The following is a 20,672-nucleotide window of genomic DNA, read 5'->3' on the forward strand; positions in this document are numbered from 1 at the left end:
ATAACTAGGAAGCTGATACATACAGAAATATCTGTGTCATTTATGGTCTGAAAGTAGTGGTGAACAAAAAGAGGAAGACGGCCATAGTGATAGATGTGGCTTTGCACCTGCAACTTTTTTTTTACGTGCGCTCAGAATAGTGGCACAAAAATAACGCCATAATTTTGAGCTTTTAAAGATGAAACAAGAACTGGGTGCACAAGTTTGAATTTATTTTGGATTTTCTCTAATCCACACAGGTTCAAAATTATACATACAGGCTTAAACATATACGTACACTCGGTTAAATATTTTAATAAATGACGCTGACAGTTCTATGATGACCTATGAACTTATTTTTAGTGATAATGATTGGCTACAAGTGGTAGTTTCTCTTTCCAGCATAAAAATTATTTTTTTGTTTTGTTTTAAAGCGCTTATTCTATTGACCAATGCTCAGAGTAATGGAAAAGTCCAATAGTGACCATTATAAGTCAGGTGTGTGCTGGGAAACAAAACAAAATAACTGAACTCTATCAAGTGAGAGGCTGAGGTGTAACTTGCTAAGTGACATTGAACCAATTATAAGTGGGGCTATATGTATTTATTTAAACCAGTATGTACAATTTTGTATAATCTACTGTTTGGATTAGAGAAAATCCAAAAGAAAATAAAACTTCTGTACCCAGCTGTTGGTTTTTAAAGTCATTAACGATGTGTGCTTAACGATGTGTGCTGTACAATTATTCCACTCAGGAAAAAGAACAGTTCAAAGAAATCATTAAAAGCACACCATTGATGAGTGTATGTAAACCTTTACTCCTGGCACGACATTATTTCTTTAGATGACTGCGGATTTAATAAAGAAGGTGCTTTTCATCATGTTGGCTATATGCTGTTTGTTGTGGACAACAAAATCCCAAAGATGAGTATAAGTTTTATATGTACGTATGTTTCATGCGCAAACACTGCTTTGTAAACAGGCAAATAAACGGCCCACCCCTGGGTCCTACTGCTTGGGCCTCTCTTTCGCGCATGTCAAGCCACACGTGCATCTCCTGCGTGTTGTGTCGGTCGTTGTTGTGTACCCTTGCGAATTGTGTAATTTGTACACAACTACATTTGGATAAAACTCTGTGGAGGGTTAGAAACGGTCTCTAAATGGGAGGTCTTCAAAAGAAAAAGGTCGGTGTGGGTGTTCGTGTAATGTCGGGCGTTTTATTACCAAAAATCTGACTGTCCCGTTAGCTAACAGCTAGCTGAAGTTTGTTTTTCTCAAACAGTAGATTCTTCTGGACGCGGATGAGCTTATGTGCCTTGTTAACACATACCGTTTGAGTTGAATATGAGCATCTTCCTATGTTTTTCAGTTTGAGAGGGGCTCTGCCACCAACTACATCACAAGAAACAGAGCTCGAAAGAAGTTGCAGCTCAGCCTCCCAGACTTCAGGTAACGTTGCAGTTAGCAATTGTACACGTGTGTGTGTTTGTGTTTTAAATCACGATTTAGTCATACTTTAGTTATACTGTATTAGTTATTTTATAGTAACGCTTTCTGGGTGAGAAAAGGTGCGAGGGCCCATTTACGCAAAGTCTTTAAAACTCAGTGAGTGAGTTTGTTTATTTTTGTTGGGTGCTGTAAAACTCATGCGTTTGTATTGAACAAGGTAGACAATTGTGCAGGGTCAAACAAAAGTGCATTTCTTTTCGGCTCCTGGCTTTTGAGGTCACAACAGTAGATTCCAGTCCCTAGCACATCCTCCTTTCACATCAACGCTCTGCATGTCCTTCACTACATCCATGAATCTTCTCTGTGGTCTTCCTCCTTTCCACCTGACAGGCAGCTCCTTCATCAATATCCTTTGTCCAGTAATTATCCACTGTCCCTCCTCTACACATGTCCAAACCATCCCAGCCTTGTTTCTATTTCTAACTTTGTCTCTGCTCAGTCTTAGCTGTCCCTTTGATGTACTCAATTCTTACATTCCCACTGTAAATTTGAAAGTCTCAGCATCTACAGCTCTACCAGCTTGGCCTCCCATCCAAATTATACTTCACAGCACGTCTCACTACCATCTTGCAATACTTAGCTGTCATTCTTGCTGCTATCCATCTGCCACAAATCACCCCTGACTCTCATTTCCATCTTTTCCACCCTCCCTGAACTCTCTTCTTCACTTCTCTTGTGCACTGTTGATTTGGACGGTTGACCCCAGCAATAAAACGCATCTTCCTTCACTGCCTCTGCTCCTAGTTAGTGAAATGCAAAAAGTATTAATGCAGCCTCGAAAGTGAAGCAAAATTTAATTAGCACATCAGTAAAAACTTTACCATCAACAAGAAAAAATGTATTGACGCCAAAGTTAGTCAGACAAAGTTATGTTAGTAGTTAGTAATGAATCTGCACCTAGTTATATTCTTTATGATCAACACTATATCCATAAATCGCATCGGACATATATTGTGCATTAATTAATTTAACAAAAAATTATGAGGTGTCTTAAATTTTCAGTGAATGTGATCAGAATATTTAGCAGTGGTTGGTAATTTCAAAATAAATCCATGGCTCTGAAAGTGTTACTCTCCATGCCAATATTACTTTTTGGGGGGTTTGTTTTTTGTAAAACCAGCAATTCAAATGTAACAATATTTACATTTTCAAAAATGGACCGGTCAACTATTATTATTTTTTTTTTTCCGCCTAATAAGATTTCTTTTTATAAACACCATCACGTGCCATCACAGCAACTTACTTTTCTCCAAGTTTGTTCCAAATCTCGATTTCCAGCCTTTCTCAGAAAGGAGCCTTGTTGCAGGCAAATAATTTCTCTTCTCTGATTTTCAGGCGACTTTGCATTCTCAAAGGCATATATCCTCATGAGCCAAAGCACAAGAAGAAGGTGAACAAGGGCTCTACAGCCCCAAGGACCTTCTACCTGCTCAAAGACATCCGCTTTCTGCTCCATGAGCCAATTGTTGGAAAGTTCAGAGAGTATAAGGTATATTACATAAGAAACCAGTACCTTAGTGTGCTTTACCTCTATAAAAGGATATTTAAATCACTTTGCTTGAATCAGTTTTTCCTCAGCATGTCATTGGTTTATAGTTTGATTTAAATTTGGTTGACAATCTTTTTGGTACCTGTGTTATTTTCAACATTTATTTTTGTTTTGTAGATATTTGTGCGTAAGCTTAAGAAGGCTTATGGAAAAACAGAGTGGTCTGCAGTGGAAAGACTGAGAGAGAACAAGCCGACCTATAAATTGGATCACATCATCAAAGAAAGGTGGGGTGGTTATTCTTCACACTGAACATAAGAGGGCATAGTTGATCTCTTCTTTTTTTTTTCTCTGCCACTATATGAATTAAATTGAAATTGTAGGGTAACAGTAGGACAGAGTCTTTAGGAGTCTGTCAGTATTTTTTTACAGCTTTTAATATGCAAGTTATCTTGGTTTTTTTTATTTCAAAGGTAAGATGTTTTTGTCAAAACAAAACCTCATAAATATTGCTTGTGCTTCTTTGTTTGGCAGGTATCCAACCTTCATTGATGCCCTCCGTGATATCGACGATGCCCTCTGCATGTGCTTCCTCTTCTCCACTTTTGCTCGAACAGGAAAATGTCATGTGCAGACAATCCAGCTGTGCAGACGCCTCACTGTGGAGTGGATGAACTATGTGATCGCATCACGTTCTCTCCGAAAGGTGCAAGTTCACCAGCCTGTTATTGATATGACTCTGTGAGAGTTGGTTGACCTGTGTTCTGTAATGTGCTAAACGTTTGTCTGTTTTGATAGGTTTTCCTCTCCATCAAGGGAATATATTATCAGGCTGAGGTGATGGGACAGCTCATTACATGGGTGGTGCCATATCAATTCTCCCATGATGTAAGTGCAGTTTGGCAAATTGCAGTCAACAGGGACAGTGCTAATAATAAGCAGTCACTTTATTACTGTTGGGTTATAATGTAGGTTGCCAGGCCAACATTGTAAATAAAAAAATTGTCCTTAATGTCTTGCCTGCTTATTAAGAATCAGAAAATGTGTGGCACCTATGAACAAGAAAACTGACTTTGCTGATGGCTTTAACTTGTGAGCAGCTTATGTTTTAAAATTAGAATATACTAAAAATTATGTTGGAAGTGACTCTGATTGAGCTCACACTTATAAATGTATCACTGAAACTTGGTCAAACTGATATTTGTTTCCCTTTCAGCACCCCGTTGATGTTGATTACAGAGTAATGGCAACATTCACAGAGTTGTACACCACTCTGCTGGGCTTTGTCAGTTTCAGGCTCTACAGTTCCCTCAACTTGGTCTACCCACCAAAGGTATCGTGGACTGTAATATAAAAAAGGATTTATGATAAATTGATCATATGTAACCCGACCTGTCCTCAGTTAATATTGCCTCTCATTTTGCAGCTGGACAGTAATACAGAGTCAGAGCCTAAGGAAGAGAGTGAGGATGACTATGCCATGAATTCAGAAAGTTACTTAGAGGTGAGTCACTTTGTTTTAAACAGTGTAAAAGACCTCTGATGTCTTTTGTTCATGGTGCTCATTACATTGAAAGGAGGCTTGTTGGTTATCCAGAGTGACAGAATAAATTCACTTAAACCATCCAGCATAAAGCAGCGTTGGAGTTTTGTTAAAACTATATCACCACTTCAGTGGCAGAGAGAACTTGGTCACACAATTTCTCCAATAGCAAAAGCATTGTTGATGCTTTTTGGGAAAAAAAGTGTCTCAGGTGACCTCTAAAACAAGCTTTTAAAGCACAGGGTACGTTATTTTCCTGGCTTCACCAATCTGTAAAGACAATGCGTTCTGTTACTCAAGCAGGAGTCGTCTTTATTTTCCCTCAGCTTTACTGAAACATAAAACTGGGATATGTGCTAATGTGCATTTATAAAGTTTAGACTTGTACTCTGCTGAATATGATCCATATTCCTTACTAGGTTATATCCAGTGGGGTTGTCAGGGGGAGCTCTTTATTGAATAGTTCGCTGTACTATGCAGTGCTTCAGAGGTTCAATAACCCCCTACATGAACTCACCCACTCAGTCAGCCAATTCATTTACACTGTAGCATTAACAGGAACAGTTAAGAGTCACGTAACAATAACAGATGTAAATAACACAAGTTTCCTCGCTTAAACGGCAACACATGTTCCCAAGGCATGATTGGAGATAACTAGTCACTCCCAACACGCCATGATACCACGTTCTGATTGATTAAATTAAAACGTACAGCTCTGCTATCACTTCTGACATAAACGAAGACAGAAAACTAAACAGCAGTGGCTTTGTAGGGTTGCTGAAGTTGGGCTAGCTGTAGGGCTGGGCGCTATATCGAGGTTTTTTTTTTTGTTTTTTTTTTAAATATCGATATATTTTTATACGAGATATAAGATGTGACAATATCCTTTATATCGATATAGTCTATGTTACGTAATAATTATACTTGTGGAGACGCAGGTTTGCCTCTCTTGCGTCCACTTTTGTCTCTACGCAACGTTACTCGGCCTCGCCTCTCTCCTTCACTGAATTCTACTCCCCCTCCCCCATCGCTTCACCTGCAGGCAACGACAAGATGGACATGGCAAATCTCCATTAACGAGTTACTGCGCATCGCCCCGCGCGTGGGGCTGCACGGCATCAACGTGTTAGCGAGCTAACCGTGCTAACAAGCTAACCACGCTAACGCCTAAAATCCTTTCATTTTCTCAAAAGTTGACAGCGCGCCTTATGTATGAATTCTGGTTGTGTTTGATGACCGCAAACCGATTTTATGTGGTACACAGCGCTCAGCAATCTGTCAAAAAATGTTTTAGTATGACTTTGGTAGAGCTACGGAGCTGCACCGATTGATGGATTGTCGGAGCATTACGGCTACCGTAGTCTGGAGCCTCGCAGAGTAATACGTACTGTGCTTCAATGTAGTATAGACCCTGTGCACAAGAAAATGCTAACTTCTTGGTTTGAGACTGGATGTAGGGTTGTGAATTTCCGGTAGCTTTACTTTGCGGTCAATCGCTACTGCGAAGATATACTCCAAAATCATGTCCAAAACTCGAAAAAGGAAAGATCGCGTTAAGTTACAAAGAGGAGAAGGTGGGAACACTCACCACTGTTGTGTCATAAAAAAAATCTAATGATCAATTTTGACGTTTAAAGAGTTTAGATCGATCAGTTGTTTACATCACTCAACACAAGCAGAACTGCATTACTGCAGCAGAAGACACATCGTCCACATTCAGAAGCACATCTCTGTATAGTGACTGGTCTTATGATTTAATAGGCAAATGTTCAGCATTCAAACTACAGGTGAAGAATAGTCAAACCAGATGTTTCCCCGTTATGTCGATATCAGCTAGTCAAGTACACACCCACACAGCATGTTAACAAACCGTGAAAAAAGCCACACAAAAAATGAATGATTGCTGGTAAGGGTTTCTATACATTACTATTTACGAAGGGTATGTTGTGACTTACCTTCAAAATTACAGTGGTCCCTCGTTATAACGCGGTTCACCTTTCACCTCGCTGTTTCACAGATTTTTGTAGTGCAAGTTTGCATGCTTTTTTTTTTTACATCACATTGTGTCCTGCGTCCTGATCGCTGCAGACGATCTCCTCCGTGACGTCTCTCCTGTACAGTACAGAATCGCTGCATCGATCGCTAGCAGTGTGACTCTGAAGTGCAGTGCTGTATGCCCACGATGTCGACAAAACGTTTTGCACCGTCAAAAAATAAAATTTGCTACTTGATTTCACGTATCGCTGGTTATTTTCAGAACATAACACCTGCGATAAATGAGGGACAGCTGAGAAATATAACATTTGAATCCCTTTTCTCTTTTGCTCTGAGGCGCGGGGGAAAAAATATTGTCAAGTCAATGAACATCATTTACAGATATATTGGGTAAATGCCCAAGACATCTATAGCAATGTAAATCGCTGCTTGATTCATTCATTTGCTTAACTTGTTTTGGACCGTAAACAAGGCGCGAATAGGACACCGGAAACAAAGCTCCCCACAGGAGTTTCTGCACCGGAAGTAGCATATGCTAACGTGCACATAGTCTTTTACCGTATTGTGTGTATAAGGACCATAAATGGCATGAAGCGGATTTCAAACTCAAGGCTGTCAGTCATGCAGTAGAAGTTGGGAACAGAGCAGCTGCGAAATCTGTCTCTTTGTTATTATGCTCAGCCTCGTTTAGTTTACATTTTGACTGCACAATTGTGAGCTTTTTGTAATGCACAACAACAACATTGTTTTCTTTTATTTATCAAGCATTATTATTTAATAATGTATTTATTTATTTTTGAGTAATTTTTTAATGTACATATATGCTGTATGTTAACAAAAGTGCCTGTGTAACATCTGGGACACAGCTTTGACTAACAACTCTCTTTTCTTACTTTATGACTTTAAAAAAAAAAATTGAGATATATATCGTATATCGCCATCCAGCTAAAAAATATCGAGATATGAATTTGGGGTCATATTGCCCAGTCCTAGCTAGCTGGTATATAATGATGTACTATGTGGTGGCCAGCTACACAGCTATGTTTAGCATAATATAAACACAGTGAAGCTGGAGGATGAATGCTAACATTTTCCCACTCGCTACAAGCTAATGTGAGGGTTCCTGATGGTTAGGGACAAATGTAACCGCACGGCAGGATGCTGTAAACCAGGGGTCCCCAATCCCAGTCCGTGAGGGCCGGTGTCCCTGCAGGTTTTAGATCTCACCCTGGGTCAACACACCTGAATCACATGATTAGTTCTTTACCAGGCTTCTGGAGAACTTCAAGACATGTTGAGAGGGTAATTTATCCATTTAAATCAGCTGTGTTGGATCAAGGACACATGTCCTTCAGGGACACTGGTCCTCGTTGACTGGGATTGGGGACCCCTGCTGTAAACGGACCAAACTTCAGTCAGGAGAACAACTGAGATAATCCATCCACAATGCGAGGTAAGTCATTAATATATTGCTGCATGGGCTCGACTGTAGTTACATCGTAAGGTTATAAAAACTGGGCTTTAAAATGACTAGTGGTAATAAAAACCGAGACAGGCGGACGGTGATCGCTGACTTTTTTAGGGGCTTGTTCAAATGAAATTGAATAAAATACAAAGCAGTAAAACATGTTAAAAACCCAATAGCCTTAATAAATGCAGAGTACCCAGAAGCAGGGTTCATGCGGCATCACTTAAAGATTGGATACCCTACCTGCTGTGAATGTTTTAATGCAGTACAGTTGTTGTTATTATTATCACTTGTCACATTCTGTTTGTGACAGTTAAAATAAATAACATTCATATAAGAAATTAAATTGTTTTGTGTAAACTGTATATGGTGTTAAGTAGGCCTATACTACTGTACTTTAATGTCAGTCATAGGGGTGGTACTTCAAGAGCCATATATTTTATGAGGTGGTACTTGTTGTGAAAAGTTTGAGAACCACTGCGTTTCGCCTGGGTTGGACCTCCTTTTTGCTTCAGAGTTGCCTGCATTTTTTGTGCCATAGATTCAACAAGGTGGTGGAAACATTCCTCAGAGATTTTAGTGCATTTGTCTGCTGCTCAGACCTGGTGCAAATCTCCCGAACCACCACATCCCAGTGGAGCTCTATTGGATTGAGATCTGCTGACTTTTATAAGCTATTTAAGTGCAGTGAACTCATGGTCATGCTCAGGTTGAAAACAGTTTTAGATGATCTGAGCTTTGTTTCATGGTGTGTTATCCTGGTGGAAGCAACCATCAGAAGATTGTTACACTGGTCATAAAGGGATGGGCATGGTCAGCAGCAATACTCGGGTAGGTTGTGGGGTTTAAATGATGACCAGTTAGAGCTGGGCGATATAAGATTTTTTTTCATTTCAGGCGATAACGATATATATCACGATATAAGCCAAATAACTATATTTGTAAGATTTAAATGTGCCGTTGCTCACAAGTAAAATGTGAAATAATCAGCAGCTTGTTTTGATTTAAATATTTATTTCCCATAATAAGTTCAACAGGGTAGATGTACTTAAGGAACATGAGACTTTTTCAGATAAATAAAGGCAAATATTGCAAACTACACAAAAGGCAGCCGCTAAAGCGTTTAAGTTTCAAAATAGAACAAACAAAACAGACTACTAAATTGTCAATTCCACTTAGAAACAAAATATTAATTCTAAAAATAAATCTTAGTTTGTTTTACAGAAGAACAGACAAAATTGACTAACAGCTTAGATTTTCAAACAGTTTTAACAGTTACTTTAGTCTGACAAAAGCCGAATGACGAATTAGCGCTTTCAGTCAGAGGTTGAGCATACACCGGTTTATTGTATTTCCAAACTTGCTTTCGGCACAATTTACAGTGTGCGCTACTCTGTTTTTTGTCAGACTTGAAATAGCCGAAATACCTCCACACTACGGAACTTCTACGTCTCTTCCGTTCGACAATCTCTCCGGCATTGGAACCATCATCTGTTTTCTCTTCGGTAACCTTTGGTCACGCTCTCGGTTGATTTTTCTCTAGTCAGCACACTCATTTCCTCCATTACCTGGGCGGCACGGCGGCTGGCTGCTTCCCAAACAAACACACATGTACGGCTGCACGATCTGATATGTGCGGCTTGGCACTTGTGCTGTACGTAACAAGTCACGTGACGTGACGCTGCGGCTGTGATTGGTTCGGCTCTGCGCTAGTTAATTTGGATTGGCTGTCCTTTTTTTTTTTTTTTTTTTAAAGAGGACAAGCGAGATGAGGTCTATCGCAATAGTTTAACTTTTCTATCGAGAAAAAGTTACTTCGCAATACATATCGTTATCGTTCTATCGCCCAGCTCTATGACCAGTTAAGGGGCCCACATTATTTCGCCACTGAGCTATTGATACAAAGAAGCATGGAGCCATGCTTTCATGTTGTTTGCACAAAATTGATGTGATGCTCTTCTGCCATGGTTGTAATAAGTGGTTATTCAAGTTTCTATTGCCTTGCCATCACCAGCCTGGCCAGAAAGAAAGGTTGCTGCCATGTGATTGGCAGATTAGGTATTTGCATAAATAAACAGTTGAACAGGTGTCTGTAATAAAGTGACTCGTAAGTGTATTAATTTAACTTACACATACAGTACACTTAACATGAGGTCTTGCCCTATATCATTTCAGACACTTTAATTAGAGCTCAACATGTAGTCTACCTAAAAGCATTCAGTATGCTAATAGAGAAATTGTGTAAACTCATGTTTTTAAAGAAACAAGCCTCATATGCTTAAATTAAACTGTTGACCAAACTAACTAAATCTATTAAGCACGCACACATTGAGGTGTAAATGCTAACACTTGTGCTTACCTTGTTTTTGATTTTGCAGAAACTGTCAGCTCTGAGTGCCAGTCTGGCACGCGTGGTTTCTTCTGCAGAGGAGGAGGAGGCTCAACTGGACCAGTTTCCCAGTGAAGGGGTAAGAAAGCTAACTTGCAAAACATGACACATCACATGTATCTTTTGATTTACTCAGGCAAGGCACAACTATTTGTTATTGAGAAATATAATCAAAATACACAGATCACCACTTCATGCATAATGCCTCTTATAAATCTATGGATATGTGTGCACGAAACTCTACTTTTGTCCATGACGCGCTTATCATCAGGGTCATGCTTCACATGACAACCAAAATAGTTCCAAACGCCAGATCTGAATGAGGGTGGGGGAGGTTCAATTTGCCATGGTGCAACGAGCTTAACTTCTGTCTTGCTAGCTTGCGCTTGCTCAGTGGATCTGCGCTCGACAGTGCAGCCTAGGCGGAGTAGTCAAATGCAGATCCACTGAACGCTCAACACAGACAGCATCGTCAGAAGAAAAGTTGATAAAATAAATTTTGTATTGTTCGATACATATGCGTACCGAATCATCTACACATCCGTGTAGATGCTAAAAATGACAGCCTCAACATGGCATTTAATCTGTTGTTAGATTCAATTGGTTTCTCTCAAAATGTAAAAGAACCCACCCACCACTTTAATCACACTCTAGATCTTGTTTTAACATATGGCATAGAAACTGAACATTTAACAGTGTTTCCTGAAAACCCTCTCCTGTCTGATCATTTCTTGATAACATTTACATTTACAATAATTGATTACGCAGCAGTGGAGAGTGGACTTTATCAAAGTAGATGTCTTTCTGAAAGCGCTGTAACTAAGTTTAAGAATATAATCCAGCCACTGTTATCATCGTCAATGCCCTGTACCAACACAGAGCAGAGCAGCTATCTGAACGCTACCCCAACAGAGGTCGATTATCTTGTTAATAATTTCACCTCCTCACTACGTACGACTCTGGATACTGTAGCTCCAGTGAAAACTAAGGTCTCTAATCAGAAGTACCTGACCCCGTGGTATAATTCTCAAACACGTACCCTAAAGCAGATGACTCGTAATCTGGAGAGGAAATGGCGTGTCACAAATTTAGAGGATCATCATTTAGCCTGGAGAAATAGTTTGTTGCTTTATAAGAAAGCCCTCCGCAAAGCCAGAACAGCTTACTACTCATCACTGATTGAAGAAAATAAGAACAACCCCAGGTTTCTCTTCAGCACTGTAGCCAGGCTGACAAAAAGTCAGAGCTCTTTTGAGCCAACCATCCCTTTAACGTTAACTAGTGATGACTTCATGAACTTCTTCACAAATAAAATTTTTATCATTAGAGAAAAAATTACCAATAATCATCCCACAGATGTAATATTATCTACAGCTACTCTTAGTTTCATTGATGTTAAGTTAGACTCTTTTTTTCCAATCGATCTTTCTGAGTTAACTTCAATAATTACTTCCTCCAAACCATCAACGTGTCTTTTAGACCCCATTCCTACAAAACTGCTCAAAGAAGTCCTGCCATTGATTAATTCTTCGATCTTATATATGATCAACCTATCTCTAATAATCGGCTATGTACCACAGGCCTTCAAGGTGGCTGCAGTTAAACCTTTACTCAAAAAGCCATCTCTAGACCCAGCAGTCTTAGCTAATTATAGGCCAATCTCCAACCTTCCTTTCATATCAAAAATCCTTGAAAGAGTAGTTGTCAAACAGCTAACAGATCATCTGCAGAGGAATGGTTTATTTGAAGAGTTTCAGTCAGGTTTCAGAGTTCATCACAGCACAGAAACAGCTTTATTGAAGGTTACAAATGATCTTCTTATGGCCTCTGACAGTGGACTCATCTCTGTGCTTGTCCTTCTTGACCTTAGTGCAGCATTCGATACTGTTGACCATAATATTCTATTAGAGCGATTAGAACATGCTGTAGGTATTACAGGTATTGCACTGCAGTGGTTTGTATCATATCTATCTAATAGACTCCAATTTGTGCATGTAAATGGAGAGTCCTCTTCACACACTGAGGTTAATTATGGAGTTCCACAGGGTTCGGTGCTAGGACCAATTCTGTTTACATTATACATGCTTCCCCTAGGCAGCATCATTAGAAGACATAGCATACATTTTCACTGCTATGCAGATGACACCCAGCTCTATCTGTCCATGAAGCCAGATAACACACACCAATTAGTTAAACTGCAGGAATGTCTTAAAGACATAAAGACTTGGATGGCCACTAACTTTCTGCTTCTTAACTCAGATAAAACTGAGGTCATTGTACTCGGCGCTGAAAAGCTTAGAAATATGGTATCTAACCAGATTCTTACTCTGGATGGCATTACCTTGGCCTCCAGTAACACTGTGAGGAACCTTGGAGTCATTTTTGACCAGGATATGTCCTTCAACGCACATATTAAACAAATATGTAAGACTGCGTTCTTCCATTTGCGCAACATCTCTAAAATTAGAAATATCCTGTCTCAGAGTGACGCTGAAAAACTAGTTCATGCATTTATTACTTCCAGGCTAGACTACTGCAATTCATTATTATCAGGATGTCCAAAAAACTCACTGAAAAGCCTTCAGTTAATCCAAAATGCTGCAGCAAGAGTACTGACAGGGACTAGAAGGAGAGAGCATATTTCTCCTGTTTTGGCTTCCCTTCATTGGCTTCCTGTTAAATCCAGAATTGAATTCAAAATCCTGCTCCTCACATACAAGGTCTTAAATAATCAGGCCCCATCTTATCTTAATGACCTTGTAGTACCATATCACCCTATTAGAGCACTTCGCTCTCGCTCTGCAGGCCTACTTGTTGTTCCTAGAGTATTTAAAAGTAGAATGGGAGGGAGAGCCTTCAGTTTTCAGGCCCCTCTTCTGTGGAACCAGCTTCCAGTTTGGATTCAGGAGACAGACACTATCTCTACTTTTAAGATTAGGCTTAAAACCTTCCTTTTTGCTAAAGCATATAGTTAGGGCTGGACCAGGTGACCCTGAATCCTCCCTTAGTTATGCTGCAATAGATGTAGGCTGCCGGGGGATTCCCATGATGCATTGAGTCTTTCCTTTCCAGTCACCTTTCTCACTCACTATGTATTAACAGACCTCTCTGTATTGAATCGTATCTGTTATTAATCTTTGTCTCTCTTCCACAGCATGTCTTTATCCTGTCTTCCTTCTCTCACCCCAACCGGTCGCAGCAGATGGCCGCCCCTCCCTGAGCCTGGTTCTGCCGGAGGTTTCTTCCTGTTAAAAGGGAGTTTTTCCTTCCCACTGTCGCCAAAGTGCTTGCTCATAGGGGGTCATATGATTGTTGGGCTTTTCTCTGTATCTATGAAGCGCCTTGAGGCGACATTTGTTGTGATTTGGCGCTATATAAATAAAATTGAATTGAAATTGAATTGAAAAGCACTGTATCGAACGGTTCAATATCGATACGAGTATTGTTGCACTCCTATAAAAAAGATATATATATATATATATATATATATATATATTTTTTTTTTTTTTTTTATTTGGTTTTTTTTTTTTCATGTGTACGTGTGTGTGCATGTACATGTCCATACTTACAGGTACTTATAGATATGTTACTTACATAGGGATAGTAGTAGTAGAATAGTTGAATTTATAACTTGCATATTTCCACAACCCTCTATCCATAACACATACTGTGTATGAGTATACATAGAACCTCAGCTACCGTTGTATAATAACGCACAAACACCCCCCCCCCCCCCCCCGCCCTCCGATCAATAAAGTCTTATCATATCTTATCTTAGAAAATACTTTCATTCTTTCTTTTTGCTCTAATTGGTCTCTAAGGTTAAACATTAATGGTTACATCATTTGATCTTTTGAAGGTGTGATACAAGGGATTTACAGCTTTGTTTGGTTGCTACTGACGATATGTTTCTCATCCTGGGAAGCTTGTTGTCACTGACTGGTTTGAAGTTAACAATTGTTTTTGTCAATTCATTCTGCTTTTTTTTTTTTTATATATAATTATAGGTAGTAGTAGTAGGTAGTTCAAACTCTGCTTTAATTTATTTATTTAAATTTTCTGTTTTGTGTGTAAAAATACAATCTGTTATTCTAAAGTTTTCAAGTCAACTCACCAGAATGATCTTTCAACATTACAGCTTTCAGACTAAAGTGCTTTATTAACCCTTTAAGACCTACCATAGAGCCAAGTTTGCCAGAGCTTATCTTTATATTTTTACATGCTGTAGAGCCATTTTTGGGATTGTTTCAAGTTGCTATACGTCAATACAACCCTTATAGCCCAAATTTTTTATAATATATATGCATTAAGTGCATAGTAACTACATAAATTGCAAAAAATGTGCAATAAACTACAAAATGAAAATCATTTGGGGTTTTTTTAACATATATTACTAGTTATGGAAATTTAAGAAGTTTATCCCTCAAAACTAAATACACAAAAGTTGCACAAAATAGTTTCCAACCACAGGAAATTTATTGTGAGTGTCTTCATAGTTTTTTTTTTTTGTTTGTTTGTTTGTTTTTTGTTTGTTTTTTGTTTTTTTTAGATACACCCATTTTTATACACTGCTGGAAAAACGAAAATAAATACAATGCAAATTTACCCCCCAAAAAAAACAGCATGTGCATCAAAATAAACTATTTCCAGCAGTGTAATTTTTGTTCTAAGCATCCCAGAAACGATACGGAAAAGTCAAACATGACTTTTAAAAATAAGGCCCTGAAGGTAAAAAACAAACAAACTACATTTTCTGCGAAAATGACGTCACTTCCGGTTTCGGACAGGTAATGGCGGACATGCGATAGTTCATGCTGACGTCTATTCCAACATAGGAAGTGTTATGAACAGCTGATCGGATCAGCAAAACATGTTTCTGGAATATTATGTTGTTGTTGCTGCAAATGCTTTTTATTAAATTTATTTTCAAAGCTATATGTGGAAGGAAACCGTGTCATAGGACAAGCTGAATGCATAAGATGCAAGTACAACTCCTCCGGTTTCATATGCAAAAAAATGATTGCGCTAGCTTATGTGATTTCAGTTCTACAGGAATTTAAAAATAGCTGCGCAAAACAGAGCGTGCCCGCTCCGACCGGTCTTAAGGGGTTAAGGCATTAACAGATCAACTGTGTAAACTGTGGCTGATCTCATAGATATGTCTTCTTTTCAAACTTTTTACATGCCTGATGAGCACATCTTTTTATTTAACTTTTTTGTTGGACTATTTCTCTTCTGCTGTGCAGTTAGGTTGAAAAATGTTAGTGCTTCTGAGACATTAGCTTTACTACAAAGCAGGGAACTTCAGGACTTAATTGTTACTTAGACATGAGGTGTAACTTCCTGGTGTATTAATTTTACCTGAGCTTTGGAATCTTATCCGGTCTATTCCTGTGTGTTCTGAGAACGTATCAGATAAGATCTGCACATTATTAAAGCGGCCTACTAACCTGTCACTTTTCCTGGAAAGTTACACCCATTGGTCCTTTGGGGCTTGGTGTTTTGTTTTGTTTTTTTGTTTTTTTTTATTTTAGAGACAATCTAAATCCTCTGTTTTTCCCTGATGAGTCTCGATCACAGACATATAATCTCAGAGGAAGGAACTGTAATCCCTTGATGAGTGGTTTTCTACTGGCTGCATAAAATTTCAAAGATGTTTGTTGGTTCATTTATGATACTGTAGCTGTAGTCTATAGTTAGAAAGTTGGTGCACAAGCAGTGATGGTATTACTCTCTAGTCGGAGTCAGTGAGGCTGTCGTAATCCTTGAGGACACCCCTTTCAAGCCAATGACACGAATTTAACTTGGAACAGATGGTATTGCTTTTATGTGGTTAGTGTTCAGGCTGAGCAGAATAAAGGAACCTGTACTTCCTATTGATGAAGTACAGGTTGCACTGTTGTTCACAAAGACCAGCTCCGTCTACAAGATGATCTAGTTCCTTTGCTTCCAGAGTGGAGCATCTCACTGGGGCTTGCCCACTGGCTAGGTTAATATTTGAAGGTGTGTCAGGGTCCCATAGACTTTATTCCTGGGTTGTCAGGAGTAAGGTCACAATGAGTCTACCCATCTACCCTTCAAGATATAGGTGTAGTATGCTCAAGGTCTTTTGTGGGTGAAAAAGCCAATTCAATTCTCCTAACCTGGAATTAGTGAGCAAACTGGCTGCAAACTTCCATGGTTGCATTTCAGAGCTGGGGGGTCCACGGGGATGCAACATAAACTGCATTCCTTTAAAATCAGCCTCTGCCATCCATGATTCTAAGTAGACCCAAGGGCAAGCTGTCGTAGCTTACTGCTTATCAGTGGCATCTGATTGGTGATTTTAGGATAACACAGTGCATCTCACCACTAGGACTTTGTCTGTTAGTTGTGGACCATTGAACTCCATTTGTTACTGGCACATGGCAAGCCAGGTCATCCACTCCATATGCATGCAATTAGTGTTGCCACCCATATGAATAGGCAGTGGTGCTGTGTGCCACATCTTCAGGCAAGCAAAGCCATGTCTAGGCTCTGAAGGAGCTGGTTATGGAGATGTTAATGTTTTTGCTGTCTTAAGATAGCCAGTCAGCAGAGGCATAGCAGTAGCTTGGTAATACTGCAAGCAACAAACACCAGAAGCTAAGCTGGTGGAAAAAGATGCAAGAAAATCAGAATACTTAAATAATCCCTAAGGAAATTATGTGATGAAGCCTGCACTATAAAGTGCTTTAAAGCTGGTTATCCAACATCTGAGTAGTCGTTTCTATTAGACTTCAATGCATGCATAGTCAGTGTGATATAAACTGTCACAACACAACAGTTTCTGCTTTGAGCCTTGATTATTTAATTAAATGTCACATGTTTTTATTGGTTTTAAATTACTTTTCATATGTTAAATTTCAGTCTTCAGACAGGTCTGGGATTGGTCATCAGATGCCACCAACAACTGTTTTATGTATAAGTGCATCAGCTCCAGCTGAGATAACAAAGAGTCTACTAATCACCATTGCTGACCAATTTAACACCGGTTCAGACAGTTTGTTGAACTTGACTGTGATTCTTTAGTTAAATCTGAGCAGCTTAAATTCAGAGATAAGTAAATGTATTAATTGTCGAGTTGTACTTTTTACATAGCTTTTTTACATTTGCGTTTTGAAATTCTTTTAGGGTTGTTATCCCAATAAATCTAGCTGCACTTGCTCTGTCATGGATCAGACACCATAATACATCAACAAGTTGGAAGTTGTTTAAAAAAAATAATCATCTTTTAGTTGTTGGCTTGTTTTTAAAGCAATGACTTTAAACTTTTCTGATTTCATTGTAAATAGAAATTCCCTGAAGAATAATTAATGTTTTCCCTTTATTTCTTTGCTACAGGAGGACATGGAGAAGATGGAGGCTAGGGAAAAGGAACTGAAACAGCAAGAAGCTCAGAAGAAGCTTTTTGAGGGACTCAAGTTTTACCTCAACAGAGAAGTTCCCAGAGAGTCTCTGGCATTCGTCATCAGGTGAGCGAGAGATGCTACAGTGAAGCAAAGAAACGTCCACGGAAGCCTGAAGCTGACTTTTTCGCTTTTGTGTATTTCTGTTGCCTTTCAGGTGTTTTGGAGGTCAGGTATCCTGGGACAAGTCTGTGTCCATTGGTAGCACATACGATGTGACAGATGAGACCATCACCCATCAAATTATTGACAGGCCCAGTGTTGGCAAACAGTATATCAACAGGTAGAGAAATGCTGTGCTTTTCATCATGTATGGGAAGGCTTTTTTTTTTCTTATAGAGGTATTTGATTTTGTCATAGAATTCTTAATCCTAGAGACAGGAAGTGTGTCATTCATGTACATTACCCACTTTTACAATGACTCCTTTCACTGGAATATTTCCCATCCCATCCCCCCACCCCCTGATCCTGCAGCAGAAAAAAATCCTCACCAAAGAGCAAGATTGTATTCTCATTATTACATAGTAGACGCATGAAAATATGCACTTATTTGCCATCATAACAGATGATTTTCAAAACCTTTGCTTGTTTTAGATACTACATCCAACCCCAGTGGCTATACGACTGTGTCAATGCCAAAATGCTCTTGCCTGTGGAGGATTATTTCCTTGGGGTGACTCTACCCCCTCACCTGTCTCCGTTTGTGGAGGAGAAGGAAGGTGACTATGTGCCTCCAGAGAAACTGAAGATGATGGCCTTACAGCGAGGAGAAAAATCAGGTGTGGTTCAGTTGTATCTCAGTGTGTATGCAGGTCACGTCCACAATTCACTAACTTTTTCCCTCTGATCAGAGTCCTAGTTTTAAAAACAACAAACAAAAAATACTTTCAGATCTGAATGAACAACAGATGCATAGGAGGGAAAATTATAAGATAACCATAACCTCTAACCATGGTCTCTTTGTTACATCATAAAATTATGAGTATTGTACATAATCGAGTAGTTAAGCCAACTTTATTTATAAAGAACAACCACTGAGCAAAGTGTTGGACGTAGGAAGAAAAACACACTTGAATTAAACTTTTTTTAAAGAGGCCTGTTTAATGTGAAATGGGAGCAAATTCCACAATTTGGGAGCTTCTACACCAAAGTCCTGTCCCCTGTGAGCCTGCACTGTGTCCTCGGCATATACAAGGAGTTGGTCAGCTGATCTGAGCGACTAGGAAAGCGGAGTGCAAGTGCAGCAGCTCAGAGAGGTTGTTTGGAGCGAGGCCATGTAACAACCTGAAAACAGATAAAAGAATTTTTAAAATGTCATGTGGAGAGTTAAATAGACATTCACGGCCTCTCTTCATCTGAATGGATGTAATTGATATTTGTGATTGATTTAAAAAGTTTAATGATTTGCTTCCTTTTTTGGGTTGTTTTGGAGACTTAAACACAAAACTGTTCTGATGGTCTGATTATGTGATTAATTACTGCCAGCATTCCTTAATTGGATGATTACATTTTTCCTGGTGGCTGGATCGAAATGTTGTGATTTACTAAAAGAACTGTAAGCGAGACAGCTTGTGGAGGTTATAGTTTATCTGATCAGAGTCCTAAATAGCCACTTTGGCATCACACAGTAATGAGAATAAAAGATGAATATTCACAGCGTGAATATTTAATATAGGCACACAGGATTCAAATGTCAGCAGCACTAATTTTAAATAATTTATTTTTCTTCCTTTTATAGGCAATGAACAAGAGGAGGATGAGGAAGAAGAGGAGGAGGAAGGAGAACAAGAAGAGGAAGAAGAACAAGAAGAGGATGACAATGGTGATGAAGAGGATGATGAAGAGGAAGTAGCAGAAGAGAAAAACCTTAAGAAAATGGAAGAACAAAGATCCCAGGGCAAGGTGATATGTCAGATCCTGTTTTCTTTGTCATTGTGATTTTATTTTTTAGTAATCTTTTGGAATCTTTATTGACTCGTCTCGTTGCCTTTTAGTCTCTACATGTCAAAGTGACACCTGGAAAGCTGAAGGTAGAAAATAAGGCACGCTTGGAGCAGGAGGAGAAAGCAGAGGAGAAGCGTCTGGCCATCATGATGATGAAGAAAAAGGAAAAGTACCTCTATGACAAAATCATGTTTGGAAAGAAAAGAAAAGTCCGTGAGGTGCGTACATTGCCGCTTTGCTAAGAATATTTGTTCAACCTAAAAGCTTTAACATTGAATATTTTAGTGTTGATACTGAGCATTTTATCTCAGGCCACAGTATTTACCAGTATTATGTAGCCGCTGCGGAGAGAACGGCGCAGCCCAGCGTTGACCCCTGCTGAGTTCACTGAGCTTAAAAATGGTTGCGTAACAGGTGTTGAGTATCTTCCATTAATTGGGCTCCTTCTCTTTTTACAGGCTAACAAGCTTGCTGCCAAGAGGAAGGCTCACGATGATGCAGAAAAAGCAAAAAAGAAAAAGGCCCGAAAATAACTGGTGCCTTCTTCAGACTGACTTTCTTTTTAACTTTGAGGCTCAGTGCATTGCAGGTTTACATACCATATAAAACCTGAAAGTGTAGTAGAGCTCTGCGTGCTACATGCACTCTAATGACCTCTGCAGAACTTCAAACAGCGCAGGTTGTCACAAATGCTAGTTGTGTGATTATTATTGTAAAAGTAACTGTTTGATCTGTGTTCCACTTTTCTGTATTGTACAATACAACTTCCTTTTTATTTTAAAATCTGTAACCGAAACATTTTACAGTTAAACGGACTGAATTAAACCTGTTACTTGTGATATTGCATCTCTAAGAAGAAATGATTCTCTTAGTCTTGGCGCCATATTGAAAAATGATTATTTATCCTTGAGGCTGTAGCTTTAGGGCA

General features: G+C 39.1%; 1 protein-coding gene across 1 annotated transcript; it reads left to right on the forward strand.

The window, feature by feature from the left end:
* Positions 1 to 991: 991 nt before the first annotated feature.
* Positions 992 to 20,583, forward strand: pes1 (pescadillo ribosomal biogenesis factor 1). Its single transcript, XM_085179803.1, has 15 exons — positions 992 to 1,164; positions 1,350 to 1,429; positions 2,825 to 2,978; positions 3,156 to 3,265; positions 3,513 to 3,684; positions 3,777 to 3,866; positions 4,195 to 4,311; positions 4,405 to 4,482; positions 10,363 to 10,452; positions 17,736 to 17,866; positions 17,958 to 18,083; positions 18,395 to 18,579; positions 19,539 to 19,702; positions 19,795 to 19,962; positions 20,203 to 20,583. The coding sequence occupies exons 1-15, from the start codon at positions 1,141 to 1,143 to the stop codon at positions 20,275 to 20,277; spliced, it is 1,764 nt and encodes a 587-aa protein (XP_085035929.1). The 5' UTR covers positions 992 to 1,140; the 3' UTR covers positions 20,278 to 20,583.
* Positions 20,584 to 20,672: the final 89 nt, after the last annotated feature.

The sequence above is a fragment of the Neolamprologus multifasciatus genome, chromosome 12 (genome assembly GCF_963576455.1).
Source record: "Neolamprologus multifasciatus chromosome 12, fNeoMul1.2, whole genome shotgun sequence".
Classification (NCBI taxonomy): domain Eukaryota; kingdom Metazoa; phylum Chordata; class Actinopteri; order Cichliformes; family Cichlidae; genus Neolamprologus; species Neolamprologus multifasciatus.